This window comes from Gavia stellata, chromosome 19 (genome assembly GCF_030936135.1).
Source record: "Gavia stellata isolate bGavSte3 chromosome 19, bGavSte3.hap2, whole genome shotgun sequence".
In the NCBI taxonomy this organism is placed as follows: domain Eukaryota; kingdom Metazoa; phylum Chordata; class Aves; order Gaviiformes; family Gaviidae; genus Gavia; species Gavia stellata.
The window spans coordinates 6,646,067-6,661,879 of NC_082612.1; the positions used below are offsets into that span (position 1 = coordinate 6,646,067).

The window sequence follows — 15,813 nt, forward strand, 5'->3', positions numbered from 1 at the left end:
TGTTCAGAAATAGAAGATGCACGCATCTTGGGGAATTTTTTCATTTTGTGACATACTGCAAACATAAGTGGTTACCAGGCAGAAAAGCCAAGTGAGCTGGATGAATATCCAAACAGAGAAATCTGGCTAAAGGGAACAAATAGAGCTGGAATGGTGATGAAACATGTTTTCAAGTAAACTTTGTAATAGGACAATGGAAGGGGTACCGTTCTCCACAAAAATGGCAGCAGTGAACAGAGAAATGCTTAAAAACATGCAAGTGTTGCCTTTAACTGAAGGATTCAGCAGCTTTTTGGACAGTGAGATGTAGGGAAAGTATCTCCCTGGCAACTGGTGATCTAACACTGGTACCACAGTCCCTTCTTGAGGGATTCCCATACATAGTCATCTACTGCTCACCTACCCCCCGGCACAGTAATCTAGGAGGCATGTGTTACTGAAGCCATTCACTTTAAGAAATCAGAGAGACGTTTTCAAATGAGGAGAGGCGATCATCTCTGGAGAAATCTAAATTTCAATTATTAGGTTTATTATATAATTACATTAAACACAGCAGGCATCTTCTGATCAGTCTTCATAAGGTATCTGCCTCTTTCTTGGAGAATCGCCACAGCAAACTCGACCCGCGGAACAGCGTGGGAGCTTGTGCAGCTACGAAACCCTGTGGCCACCCACCATTCTGCAAACTGAAATGTGCTGGGGGCAGCAGAAAGGAAAACCTGAAGAGCTCAGCACTGTGGGGCGAAGGAAAACTGGAGCTCACCTCTGCAGGGATGGAGAGTGCTTGTCTCCCCTGTGAGCAGCCTAAGAAGAATTTGCTTTCAGCCTTTATGAGGATTTTGGTCCCTTTCCCTCATCTTAGGGCCCCGAAGGGACTGCAAGTGCTAAAGTCACAGCAGTGAGACGTTTTGTGGACAGGCACCTAAGGAAGAGACAGAGACTGTCTTTGAATAAGCCCTGACATCCACGGCCTGAGTGCTGTGGACTGATACATTCAATGGGACCAAGAAAAAAAAGGTCTCGGTTACCTGTCCTGAGGCCCTGACCCGTACTATAACACTGGGACTGAGGCAGTGTATCCTGCTCTTAGCCGCTTGAAATGGGGCTGGTCTAGTTGCTTCTCAGAAGCGTGTTTTCCATTAAGCAGTTCTATACAAGTTTTTGAGTCAATGAAGGTGACATGGAAAAACAAATAAGAAAATTTAGAAAAGATGAGATCCAGACATTTACTTTTTAAAGAACTCTACAGAATGGAAATTAACTGCAATTTAAATGAAAGTACACGTTTGTTTCTTAGCACTACCATTCTTGTCAATGTAAAAAAAATAATCCTCTCAGCTTATTATTACTGAAGTCAAAACCAGCAGCATCCAGAAAGCAAATGTTTTCAATGATAATCTAACAAAAATAACAACTGGTTCTCTGGTGTGTTATTTGTTTGAATTGTATGGTCTCTTTAACTCAGACTGCAAGCTCCTTGCAAAGCGCTGGCGGCACTCGCAACCACGACGAAACAGCATCCATTCTCACCCGGGACAAGTGAAGCTCCTCTGTGCTGTCCTGCTCCTTTAGAGCTTGTGTCCTGCTCCTTTAGACCTTGTATCACTGTAGACCCAGAGTATGCCACAAACACCCCTCCTTCAATGGCCTGTGCTCCCTTGCAGATTTTAACTGACTCAGTAACATCAGTAATTCTACCGGACTTCAATCACCTTGCCCAAAAAAGGTGAAGAACAAGAGAGAGGCACGTCCTAGCTGAATTCAGTTCAAGTTTCAGCACACCTCTTCTGTCCCCAAGTCTGTTTGCCCCCTCAGAATGTCAAGAAAAAAGAAACAATATATAATCTAATATTTTTAATTTTATGTACAGGAATATAACGTTATGGCAACTTTGTACATGAAATACATACAGTATTTAAACATGAAAATCAGCTAGGTAAGAATTTACATTAGCAATGAAACTGCTTCATGTGCAGCCCAGTTAATACTTAGTTTAGATCTGTACTTTATTGGGGAGAGATTTTAATAGTTTACAATCATAGAAACATAAACATTTAAAACAAGACTCTATAAAATAATTTACAGAAACCCTACCGTCTACACTGAGAGAAAGGGTGTATGTCTGTGAGTTTTGTGTGTGAATAACAAGGTGGATGAATGACGTATCTCAGCCTTTTAAGTATAAAATAATTTAGAAGCAGTTCATGCAATATGGAAGCAAAGGAGTGCCAATTCCTTCGAGGTTTCCTGCTACCTTGGACATCTACTGAGCATCACATGTGGGTCACCGGACACATGATAATACTGTTGCCGGATGCTACCAGAGAGCACCAGCCTCAGTTCCTCCAAACAATTACTTATGTAAACATAAATATACAAGTTGATATCTTTTCTACACAGTACAAATACAGGTCACAACTTCTCAGCTGTGCAAGTAGTCAATCCGTATACTTGGAAGTAGGATAATGTTCAGACCGGAGGTCCATATATTTTTATGTACAGGAGCACTAACAGAACTTCCTCGTTTTCACCAGTTTGCTCTGATATTTCACGGACTGCCCGCCGTGCCCTATCACGTAAACATCCAGCAGGTAAGACTTGCCAGGTTGCAGGCCTCTGATTGTCTCTGTGGTCACTGCTTTCTGGATGTTCTGGCTGTGGAAGTATTTACAGAGAACCTTTTCTGATTTCTTCCTCGTATCTGGACCCAAGCACTGGTTCTGCTCTCTTTTCTTCTGCTCTTCGTTGTAATTGTCATCCACTTCCCTTTTGTAGATGCAGAATTTGTTTCTCTCCTGTGTGCCCAGCCATGCCACCGTGACTGAAGAACACGTGCGGAGCTTGTCAAAGGCTTTGATTCGTGTATCTTCAGGAAGAGAAGGAAATGACTGCTTGTTAGGCCTTGTTGTAGCCAGAATCTTCAGCACAGAAGCCCCTTTTTTGCTTCCTTTCAGCCTAATGAGATATTTAGCTTTTGCTTTTCCCCGAAGCTGGAACTGCCGCACACCCTCCACATTTTGAGACAAGAGAAGTTTTCCATCTCTTCTAACTTGGATCTGAACAGCATCCAGGCATGAATGAACAGAGAAGGTGGCTTTTTGGTGAGATGAAACGGGAGCAAAACGTAGAAATTTGGCTCCCTTTCTCTTGATGAATACATCTGTAACTTTGCCATCCTTCAGTTCGACTGTCTTCTGTTTAGCCTCCTCCTTCGTTCTGGCAAAGGTGCCAACGTATGCGGTGCTCATGTTAGTGTTGGTATTTACTGCGAACATGTCAAAGTAGTACTGTGTATCGGGCTTCAGATCTGACACCGTGAAGATGTTCTTGTTCCCGATACAGACTTTATGCAGGTCAGCTCTCGGCTTTGAGGATGTTTGGCGCCCAAACTTTGATGATGATTTTAGGAAACCACGTTCTTTGCCAGAGTTGTTGTCTGAGGGGAAACCAAAATGGGCAAAGTCAAATGGACTGAAATCCAGACCTGGTTTTGGAGCCATCATGAAGGCATCATCAGAGCTGAGCTTGGCTTCAACAGCACAGAGGCTTTTGAAGTTGTGTTCTTTATTCATGACTATGCAATACTGAATTGGCTGTTTCAGTAAGGAGGCGGTGGGACTTGGTTTCCACGCCAGTGTCACTGTTGTACGTCCCAGAGAAGTGACATCTATTCTGGGATCGTAAGGTAATTCAGGATAAGGTTGGTCCGATTCTGGAGTAGTGGTTGCATACACTTTAAAATGTGTATCTTTCTCTGTCGACAGCAGATCTAGTTGGTACAAACCAGACGGGGAACTAGAGGACACAAAGTACTCAACATCATTGCCTTTGTAAGAGAACAGCTCTGTGCCTTCCTCATTAGTAATCTGCTGTTTCTGTTGCTCAAGAGGTTCTGGTTCACCTAGATTATAAGCAAAGGAAAACATTTGTACAGACACAATCTGCGAATATGAGAAAATGAAAGTCTAACAGACACTTCTACGTAAAATACAAAAGTGGGACGAAAAAGGAAGGTTTTATCTTCTGAGGAAGATACTTCTGTCAAATCAGAGCGGGAAACTGGTTTGGCACTCAGGTTAAAACCAAATGTAAAAGAAATTGCACCTGACCAGTATTAACAGAGTCTCGTGAATGGTAGCTAATACCTTCCACTAGACTACTTCAGGCACACAACTTGGAGATGCCATACAGCTCCCCAGGGGGAACTGACTCCGCTGCCTGTTTCTGGGCTTGGGCCCTTAGCTTTGGCCCTCTGAGTCACACCAAAACTTTGTGCCTAAATATGGTGGGGGCCAAAGGTGTGTATGCAATACAATCACAGAATCACAGAATCACTAAGGTTGGAAAAGACCTGTAAGATCATTAAGTCCAACCATCAACCCAACACCACCACGCCCACTAAACCATGTCCCACAATGTCTCGTCCACACGTTCCTTGAACACCTCCAGTGATGGTGACTCCACCACATCCCTGGGCAGCCTCTTCCAGTGTTTCACCACTCTCTCAGTAAAGAAATTTTTCCTAATATCCAGCCTGAAATAGTTGCATCAGTGCAAAGGATAGAACGGTATGGGGCAATGTGGTGTGTATGACATTTAGCACTTGTGTAAGAAGCTCTGGAAGCCAGAGACCTTTTCTCTCCTCAGTAGCAGAGAGATGTTTATCTGCAAATAAACTCCGTGTCTACAGACAAGTCCCCTCAAAGGGGTGAGCTCAGCCCTGCTGCAATGCCAGCCCTGTCTCTCCAGTTCTTATCTTGTGTACACAGCTCACAGCAAAGCCCCCCGAGAAGCCAAGTTACTCTGGGTAAACAGTTTGTTGTGGCAGCATCCAGTGTGCTCTGTAACTATAACCTCGGCTTTTACTTTTACTTTTTTACAGCCCTTTTCCTTATCATGTTGCTACCTGCTGCCAGTTTCCTGCACAACAGCAGGACTGGGGCTGAAGATCCAAACAGCAGGAGATCATAAAGATGGACCTGCTGCGAGACTCCGTCACACCAAGACTGGTCTGAGGGGCTCCGAATCCAGGAGAAAAGCAGGTCTCTGAGGCACAAGGGAAGTTGTCGTTCGTTCGTTACCTGAACCTTCTCCGCTGGCTTCCTCCGGGAGCTCTTGCACACTCAATTTCCACTCCAGAGGGGCATCGCATGGTGTCACTGTCACTGCTAAGGGAGTGTTGTCCTCTTCAACCACAAAGAAGTACCTAGGGGAAGGTGAACAGACACATAGGTAAATAAATCCTGATGGCAGCCAACCGGCAGGGACTGACTTGACATGATTGAGGTTGATCTTGGTGGGGCAACAGAGACAAAAGCGTTGCTTACAGGCAAGCGTGTGCAAAGGGAGTATGGAAAGGCCGGTGGGTGAGGGCTAGGGAGGTGAGGGGAGTCCCCCCACTAACACGGTGCTGCAGAGTTCAGATTTTGCTTGTCAAGACACGGCAGAGGGGTTTCTGGCCTCCTGCCCTCCCCCCCTCCATCAGCTTCACTTTTTACCCCTACACTAACTATATACAGTATAAACGGTCACAAAGGTATAAATGAGGGAAATGGGATCTTTGCTGGAATTTAGGAATATGCTTTTCAAAGCAGGACACACATTTTATGCTATGTCCAGGTAAGGGCCCTAGGAGCACATATATATACGTAAACCTTCAGCTGTCCTCCCACATCCCCCACCAAGCACTGCTAGTCATTTATTCTAAAATGTTTCTCACTGAAGAAGGCTTAAGGAGGTGTGTGATATGAGGAGGAAGGTGGCAATGCTGGTCTTCCCTCTTTCTGGTTCTTCCCCAGTCTAACCTCAGTATTTTCTGACCCATAGGGTGGAGGCTGGGAAGTGGGGTGTTCAGACCAGACCGGCTTACGCTGCTTCTTTAAAGCACAGTATGAAATAATGAAGAGAGACAAGTGTGGTGGGGTAAGTCTGTAGTTTCTAATTTCCTTCCCGCTCCCCTTGCCTCCAGACATGGTTAGTGGCCCCACTTCAGGGAACTTCTGTGGTCTGTGGGAGCTCTGGGCTTGTCCTAGAAATCAAATAAATTGGATAGACCCTCAGCCGGGGAGGCCAGATTGGGATGGAAACTCGCATAGTTACTTGCTTCGCCAGACAGAACACTGGCATTTGTATTTTTCTGGTTTGGATCCAATTTTTATTTCAAAACACCCAGCAAAAAAAGCTACTATCTTCAAAGTACAACTTCCTCACTTGAACTGGGCAGAAATACCTTTTAGGGGTGTCTCGGAAGAGGTAGCTGCTAATTTCGGCTCCATCTGGGATGACTGATGAATCATGAAAAAATGCTTTGTCCCGGATCTGCATTTGGAAGAGCTCCTCATCTCTGGTAGGTAACTTCTGGGGCCTGGAGCTGAGTGGCAGCAGCAGCAGCAGCAGCGGGCAGCGCAGCAGGAACATCCTACAGCAACGACAGGGAGTCCCACCTGAGGAGGGCTGCACCACGCGCAGCCGGAGCTGCCGCCAGCTTGTCCCACGCTGGTGGGCGAGACCGTGGCGAAGCACCCCTTTACTCGTGAGCCGCGGTCACTGACTCGGCTAGCTGCAAACTCGTGTGGCTCTTGTGGGCTGATTTACTGCTGAAACGCGGGCATACCTATAATAACGTCTCATGCACTTTGTGTTTTGCAGGCACCTTCACTGTACTGCTGTACAAGCACTAGGAATACATATTGTAAGGACTAAGCTCGCACCGTCACAGTGCTTGGATAAAGTATGTAAATAAGATTTTTCCATCTTGAACTGTAATTGAAAGCAAGCCTGCGCACTGGTTGCAAATTGGTATCTCTCCCTCTCATTAATAAAGAGCAAAAGCCTTCCACGTACTTTGGTAGAGCCACAGTTTGATGTTCTGCCATAGCAGAAATAGAGCTCGCTGGACATGGGAGCTAGAGTAAGCACAGAGCAGATGGAGGGTACATCGACTTCACTTTCCTTAGGAGATTCTGGTTGGGCTTCCAACAAGCCTTTGAAAAGTAAGTCTTTCCAGTGAAATTGCTCTTTATAAAAGTAGTGAATTAGGAAAACATGTGATATAAACCCACACATATTCAAAGCACATTGGTATTAGCATGCAATTCAGCAGGGCTTAATCCTCAAGCCTGATGGGAATTGCAAAACAGAAAAGCAGAGAATCCCTTACAAATTAGCCATAATAATTCATAATCTCAGCCTTTCATTATCATGTCTACAACTAGGTCAGTAATGACTACCCTAACATATACAGTGGGACAGGCTGGAAATCTCCTTTCAGTACAGCAGATGATCTCATATGTAATGGCTCTGGTATGGGGGGGTGGTAGGGGGGGAAACAAAGCCCATTTCTGGTACGAGTATAGCGAGTTTAAATTGCTAAATGATAACGTTTTTAAAATTAGAAAAAAGAGGTTTAGGCCATTACCTAAACTGTGTTAGCCACTGGCTTTGGGGAGAAGCATGCTAAAAAGTTGACCTGCCAGGAACACTTTTATCTTGTTACTTGGCTGAACGTGCGGTCATGCACCGCTCCTTGTACTGCACTGCAAGTTATCTGCGGCTTTATAACAAACTCTTTTTTTTTACCTTTAAGATCAAATCTGCTGTTGAGATTGGGGGTTTTTTTCCCCTCTGCCTGACATTTCCCTAATATTTTATGTAAAAATAGCAAACATAAAGCTCCTTGAGAAGTGGCATGATGTTGTCTAAGCCATAATAAAATTGCTCTTCCCCTTCAAGCACTTCATGAAAATAGAAACAGGCGTCCCTGGGGGAAGCCCCAACAGCCTCCTCCTTCCCCCTCCTGTGCCTTTACCTTCCAAAAACCCCAAAGGAGCCACTGGAGGCTGGTGCGGTCACGGCGTGGGACCCTCCGCCTGGCTCCAGCCCACCCTCTCCGGCCCTTTGGGAGCTTTCAGCAAGACCCACTCCCCGGCAGCCCCAAAATCCTGGTGTGCCCCTCCCCGTTCTCCTCTTCCCGCAGGCAAGCGGCCAGCAGCCTGCCAGCCTCTGCCCCTCTTGTCATCACCACGTCCCTGCCGAAGCTCGCTGCAGGTGCTGGCACCCCGAACGTGGGAATTCGCTGCTGGCAGCATGGGGTGTCATCCTCTTTTTCACCCCCAAGCTCCTGACAAAACCTTCCCAAACCCCCTCCCTGCTGCCCCTAGCTCCCCTTCCACCGTGCGCAGAGAGGAGGCTGCGGCATCTGCCCATCCTGCAGTCCGCCCTGCTTCCAGCGCGACTAAACACAGCCATCCATGTGCAGGACAGCAGGTCTCCTGACACCAGCAAGGCCCACAGAGGGCTATTTTTGCCCTCATGTTGCTTCCTCTGCCTCTAACATGGTTGTTATTTAATTGCTCCTTCCACCATCAGCACAGGCCCCCCTGCTCACCCCTTCCTCTGCACCCCCTCCCCTCCTCTCCGCTGTCCCTGGGCCCTCACCTCGGCTCACTCCCGCCCCGCTTTCTACTGTTTTCTCCCACTCGTGCTGTCCAGCTTGGACCTGTCCTTCATCTATTTTCCCCACTGAAACCGGTGACGCAAGAGGGAAGAGAAAATACATAGCAAACCCCTAAGTAACCGTAAGCCGCAAGTGACGGGTACGGAAAACTCCCTCGCCAGGATGCAATTTTATCTTCGCCTCCTTTCACTCGTGTCTTCCCTCGCACCAAGGGCTGCTACGCCTTCCTCGGCTTTCTCCCTCCTCAGCCCGCCGCGTATTCCCGTATTTACAGCCAAATCCTCCCCTTCCTGAGTGGAAAACCACGGGAAAGATGAAAGCGAATGCTTGAGGTTCACCTGGCAGAGTTTCCCCCACAGTCACATCCCAGGTGGGCACAGAGTCCGTGGAGGAGGCCCATGCCCCCTGCGAGCGAGCGGCAAGTGTGCTGGGGAGCCCTGCGGCGAGCTTGTCGATCGACGGCCCCGCTGTCTTGCGGGGAAGCCCTGCCTGCGCGAAGGCTGCCGAAAGTTATTCTGCAGTTGGCGAAGGCTGCGCCCTTATTTATTCGGCGATAACCAGGTGACAGCAACACACAGCCCCAGTTCCCCATTTGCAGGGCTTGGAACGCTTCATCTCCAGCACGCACAGGTCTCAAATTGTGTGCTTTGTTATTGTTTGGGATGTTTTAATAGCGGGTTACTGCAGTGCTCTGCCCTACGGAAGGCAAAGGACTAAAGGGCTTTACCTAAGACATGTAATTGCTACTTATAGTTAAATCCTGATTTGGCTTTCCCAGCGTTTGTCAAAATTTATCCCAACCAGGTCCTGACTTAGCTTTTGATTGCAACAGACACATTTCCTCAAATTCAGACTGAAGTGTTGATACTTATCAGCAAAGTTAATGACATTTGACCTTCTGGAGCAAAGATCGTTAAGTCAAAATACTTGCTGACTTCAGTCACCGAAGTCAGCAGAAACCTCCTCTCACACAAAGCAGGATGAGTTTCATGTGCTCTAACACGCTGTTTATTGATTTTTCAAGTATTATTGTTGGCCAACAGGGAAGAAATTCTTTCCAACTTAATCACAACAGTTACAGCAGATTATTTGGTTAGGTAAGAAACTCTGACACTTTCTGTAGACAGCGTCCTCCACATGAACCCCTTGAAATTGCAGTCCTGTATATTCCCATAGTCAGTTCCAGCGCAATGTAACCTCTATTAAAATAAACGATTTTTGATTATAGGACTACACAGGCTAAGCTTCACTTCTTAAATAATTTCACTAGCTAATGCGCTTAAAAAACTCCTCTAGATAGCGTTTCTGTCCCCCTTAACAACTGCGGTGTAGCAACAAGGTACAGATTTGTCTCTGATTACTTTATCTAATTGTAAAAGCATTTTGGCTTAAAATAACTACAAAAGGCACATTAAGGTTAGTTCTGCGATCCCTGCCCAGCCTGGACAGGCAGCACTGGCCCATCCCGTACATGAAATAGCTTGCAAAGTTGTCAACTGTTAGTGAAAAAGAAAAATTTTATAATCTTTGTTTCTTTACAAGAAAATAGGATTTTGAGTACTTTCATGTCCACGTATCCAACCTCAGAGGCTTAAAATGGGCCCAACTTTCATGCACAACACCTCCAAAAGTGGGACACCTCAAACAGCATCCAAAACTCATTCACGGTTTTTGGAAACCATCCTGTCAGCATTACACCACCCTTTCACGCCAGTTATTAAACAGATTTTTATTTTCTGCAGTGCACTTACTATAATTTGGCAGAGTTTTAAGCTAAATCCTCTATAGTTTACTCATACAAAACATGAAGAGGAAAGCAACAAAAATCATTTATTTGTCCCATGTTTCTTTTGGGCAAGTTGACCGCCGGGCAGTGACTTTGACAGAGTCCCTCAGAAAATGCACTTGCTAGATATGAGCACGCGAATTCGTGCTCTCCCGCCCGGCCCTCGGAAACTTCCAACAAACACTTTTCTTCCCTCGGTGTGCCGTGCTCGGAGCCGGTTTCATTTTTAGAAGCCAGGTACAAGCTGAGGCCTAAGCACCGCACTGTAAAGCCATATAAATTACATGAAATATGTTGTGTGATTTTTTTATTCTCCAGACTGTGCCACCTCCTAAATGCCTTTTATTCCCTTTTCTACAAGTTCGTCTTGTTTTCTTTTCTTTTCAACTCTGAGTCAATATTTTATTGATATATTCCTGCTGACTGGAGGGATTTGCCTGCTGTTTATCACTGAATTTAAGAGAGCGCCAAAATAAACAGTCCTAAGTGAAATAATAAGCACCGTTTTCCTTTTCCAGGATTGCAAAAGTGCCCTCTAATGGCTCATCTTTACCTCTCGCTTTTTCCCCAAACTCTCTCTAAACCGAGCCCTAGCCCAAGCGCGAAGGTGAACCTCCTGCTCCATCCCCCTGCGGGGTAAGGAGCAGGGGCAGAGCAGCAGGTATGGGACAAAGCTGGCACCCCAGGGCCCCAGGAGGTCACACCCTGGCACAGGGGAAAGGGATCGCTCGCCAGCCCGCCTGTGCCAGGACGCCGACCTTCCCGGCATTGCTCCAGGGGAGGGAGATCCCATCCAGCAACCATGAGCATGGCACGAAACTAAAGGTAAAAAGGCGCTGCAGCTCGGAGGGACCAGGACGGCACACGCAGACCCTAGACCAGCAACAAGAGCAACACTGAAAAACGTCCTTGAGAATATACGACTCACCTGTATATTCTTTCATTTCCAAAAGAAAGGGAAAAAAAGTTTTCTTTCTTCCTCCTGTTCTCTTTTCCCCCCCTCCCTTCTCTTTTTGTCCCTGCAGACTGACCCGCTTCGGGAGCCAGGCTGTGAGCAGGGAGCACCCAGGGGGTCCCCATCTCCTCCCAGGTAGGGCTGCTCCCGGCCCGCCTTCCAGCTGGACGGGGCCACCCAGTTTTGCCCGCCGGCCAGCGGGATGCCGAGCCCGGGCCGGCTGAGCGATGCCGGGGCCAGTCGTGGCAGGTGGCCGGGGTTTCCTTTTTCCCGGTCCCATCCCCAGGTGAGCAGCTCCCGCGCTGCACAAACACTCCGGTAGCAATAGCCATACCTCAGAAGAGGTTTACTTAATGAACCTATATGTATTTATCTAAATAGATCAACAGATGAAAAATGCATGATGTACATTTGGAGCGGGACAGAAATTATTTCAAAAACCTCAAAATTTACCACCTTGCCAGAGGTAGGGGTTTTTTTCTTTCAGGAAGTATAAATAAACGAAAGCAGCAGTCCAGCCATTTTCTAAATTTGAGCTATAAGCTCATACATGAAAATTATCATTAAATCGGATCATAGATTTTACGATGATTACAATTCATTCCTATCTTTTTAATGATTTCCACTCAGGCACTGAGCCTCACACGGCCTTTCCAAAACCCCACGTCCCCAAGCCCTCTGCCCAGCCCTTAAGACATTTATGTAATAAACTTCATCTCTACGAAAGGCCCGCAGATATCTAGGTAAACTGCAATTATAAGCAGAAACGGAGAGGATGACAGGATTTGCAGCTGGCTTAGGTTCCGAGTCAGGAGACAAATCAGCCGGAGCTGCGGGAGCACCTCGCAGGCTCTTCCCGCAGGCTGCGGGATCAGCGGGGCAGGCGCATCCTCAACCAAAGCCAGAAGCAGGCAGCCTTGAGAAGAGATAAAATCACCCCATTTTTTTTTCACTTTTCACTTTTTCACAAAAGCCTATGGTATCTTCTGTCTGCCCTAAGCAAGCCAGTTTTTTCCAGCAAAATATAGCGGTTGCACAGGGCGTACCCCACGAGGTATCAGAGGTTCCCTGCTTACATCCCATCACAGAAATCCCACCCAGCAAGCTGAGAATCCATTTTGTTTGGCTGTTTGGGATCAAAGCAGCTGTGTACTCCTGTTCGGACTTCACTGTGCATTTACTTCACGCACAGACGCGCACGCTCACAGGAAGGCTCAACGTCACCGAATGTACCTACACTCCGTAAAAAGGGAGCAAGAGTATTCGATTCACCACGTGCCAGTGCTAGTCACAAGTCATCATCAAGTGCCTTGATCTATAGAAATCATTTGCTTTGCTTCTCAACTGTCTGCAGGTCGCAGAGACCTGTAAAGGATTTACATTAACGAAACAAACTGGGTTTACCCAAAGCAAATGCATGGGGAATAAATAAACCCTCATGTTTAATTACAGAGAGTGGAAAGTGCACGACTGTAATTTAGTGAGGATAATTTCAAAGCACTGCCCTCCACAGTGCTTTTGTGTGGCTTTTCTTCTCTTTTTACTGTATGGACGGTTAACTTTTTTCCCTCCTTACGTCCTATTTTTAAACTCTGGTGTGTTGGGGGGTTTTTTTGGTTGTTTACATTACCCATGCTGCATCTTATAATAAGTCTGTAGATTTATTGACGTGATTTAAGTCCAGCTTTGGAAATAAAAGGGCACTGTGTGACTTCTTTGACTTATTATAGGAACGCTGCAAGTAACGAGGCTGTGAGCTTTCCCATTACACACTTCATTTCCAGAGATATGTAACACAAATATATGCACCTCAGCATACAGTTATCACCTCAGCAACAGAGGAGTTTAAAAGCGCCTACCAATTCCGACTGTAGTACAATTAGTTCTTTTTAATCTACAAACAAGGAAAAATAATGCCTTTGAAATTTTAAGTATTTACTGGGAGCTGCTCGGTTTGTTTGTTTAGGGGGAGACCAGAGGGGAAAAGCGAAGGCCTGCCGTTTAATACTTACTACTCCCTAAAGGATCCGGAAAGCGTTTGGTATGCTTTTCATTTGGTTGGTGATTTTTTTTTAAAGCAGCGCCCTTGAAAACTTGTTGTCTGGTCCTGCCTCGTGCCTGGGGAAAGGCACGGGCCACGCAGGGCTGCGGGAGCCTCGCCAGGAGCTCGGCCAGCGCAGCCCCGGCCGGCCCCTCCGCCGGAGATGTGCACCAGCCCAAAGCCTTTCCCTACGGAATGGGAGGGGGACGAGGAACGCAGCCCCCACAGGGAGGCAGGGGTGTACCGCTGACTCCGTGGATTTTAAAGAGAAGTATTTTTGTGTAGCACTGCAGCCGGCTTGACATGGCAGCTCCCGTTGGCAGCACCAGCTGTAACTGGGAGGGCAGGAGCATTTACGGACCTGTAATCCATGGATTAAAGCTCCCTAAGTATGCACGGACACGATGGACTATAATGGTGCCTTTGAAGCATTTAGGGTCCACCGTGTCAATAATCTGTGGATTAACCGACCGCCTCTCGCAATTCCAATTCAACCCGCGATTTTCCTTTGCTGGGAGTATTGTTTTAGCAAAGCAAGTCACAGTAGCACGGGGAAAAAAATCCAACTATGTAAAAACAAGAAGGTATGAAGAAATAAGGGTACATTTCCACCAAATCTTAATGAACAACAGTGGCAACAAACTACAGCTTAGGGGGGTTAACACTGTAAAACGCAGAGCTGTCTCGAATTAGACATGTTGAAAAGCAAACATACTCAGGGAGATATGGTATCAAAAAATCAGATTTAACATGGACTATTTTGTTTCTAAACTAAGCCTTATTTATTTTTCCACTTTTAGTGGAAACAGATTCAACTCTGATTACATCAAAATTGCCATCCCGGAGCTGGTGGTAGCTGGATGCTCCAAAAACCAGCTGAGCCAGGGGATGCCATCTGGGACACTTGAGGAAATGCCTAGTAGATTCTCTTTTTTAATCAGAGACCACATACCAGCGCTTCTCTCCTTCACAGCCATCTCGACCCATGCGACTCAGCGGTGAGTGTCAAAACCAAACAAACAGCGAGTCCCCAGCGACCTCGGTTACAATGCTCAGTTGTTCTCCCGTACCTCTCCTTGCGAGGGGATGGCAGCAGCACGGGAAGACGTGATGTGCCGGAGCACTGGGTAGCAGCCAGCTGGCGGCTCGCCCCCCATGCCGAGCTCCACTTCCCTTGGCCGCTCCAGCATGGGCTGGCCTGTGTCCTTACCGTCGTACCTGCTCATCCTCCCAAGCCCGTACAAAATCCCCGGGCAGCTGGACGTCGCTCACGGAGAGGGCAAGTGTCACGGGATGGGTGACTGGTACTAGCTCTGCCAGGGGAAAATCTCTTGTCAGACGTGCAACTTGGAGAAGGGGAATTTTTTCCACAGTCTCAGCAGGGTTTGAGCCCCAGCAGGAGAAATAAGACAAGGCAGAGAAATCTTAGTTAGCACAACTCCAGGCCATTTAAGATAACCAACCCTGAATGCCATGCAGCTCTACCACAAATCTTTCATTGCAAGATCTGGAGGTGTTTTATAACGGAGAGTAATTATTATCCCCTTGTTACAAGCAATAAAAGTGGGGCAGCGACTTTCCTTGTTCAAGGAAATCCCAATATAATCCCTTCCTTTAATCATAAAACAATAGTTACTTTCCTCGGCCAAGTCATTCTGCCTTCAGCACAGCTCTCTGAGTGTATGTTACTGTCTCTCCACAATGAATTTCGGCAAGGGGATTAGCGGGGAGGAACACATACAAACAACTACAAATTACAACCAACACAAGCATGTTGGTATTTGGTACGGAGCTCCCCACTGTTTCTCTGGAATACTTCTGAATGGCATTATGAGCAAGTGCCCTTGCCAAAACCCAGGAGGGACGGGGATGACTGAAGTGTCAGGGTATGATAAAGAGCAGGAGCAGAATCGGGGTCCATCCACCCTGCTGTCGCATCCTCAAACCGCCGGGACTTACAGCTGGAGGTCAGAAAGGCCTTTGGAAAGCGCTACAACATAAAAACAAAGTCATGAACTGCATTAACTACTGAAGGAGTTAAAGTTGCTCGAGCCATCCCTAGGGTCTGGGGAATACTGCTCGCCTGGCAGCTGCCCGCGGCCAGCAAGGTGTTTGTTAAAGGGGAGAAAATAAGGGGCTCGCACAGGGCAGGGCGCTGCGGGAGAGGCAGTGATAGGCAAGGGGCTGCGGGTCACCGGCGTGACTTGCAGGGCAGGAGCAGGGGGAAGCCGAGCCTCCGGCAGCTCCAGCAACAACCGGAACGCTCACGTTTTGCGGAAAGCTGTGCCATGAGCACGCTAGAATTGCTGATGCGCTTCTTCCCTTCTGCTTTTTGGTAGGTGATTAAAAAAGGGAAAAGGATTTCAAAGTAGTCAGCAGTTTTAAGTGCACAGAGGCCGATTCCCTCAGCTTCCATCAGACACGCAGTTTTCTTCAGCATCAGGAACACCACCACACATGTACACAGGATTACAAACCACAGCCAGCCCAAGTACATTAGTATTCATGCCCACTTCCCTACCTCTACACACAGAGTTTTCCTCCAACGGCTACTTAGAAATTCGCATTTGCAATTT

General features: G+C 47.0%; 1 protein-coding gene across 1 annotated transcript; it reads right to left on the reverse strand.

Moving 5' to 3' along the window:
* Positions 1-2,476: 2,476 nt before the first annotated feature.
* Positions 2,477-6,417, reverse strand: NDNF (neuron derived neurotrophic factor). Its single transcript, XM_009818043.2, has 3 exons — positions 6,230-6,417; positions 5,082-5,206; positions 2,477-3,901 (listed from the first exon to the last, which is right to left on the reverse strand). Exons 1-3 carry the CDS (start codon positions 6,415-6,417, stop codon positions 2,508-2,510), a joined length of 1,707 nt encoding a protein of 568 aa, XP_009816345.2. The 3' UTR covers positions 2,477-2,507.
* Positions 6,418-15,813: the final 9,396 nt, after the last annotated feature.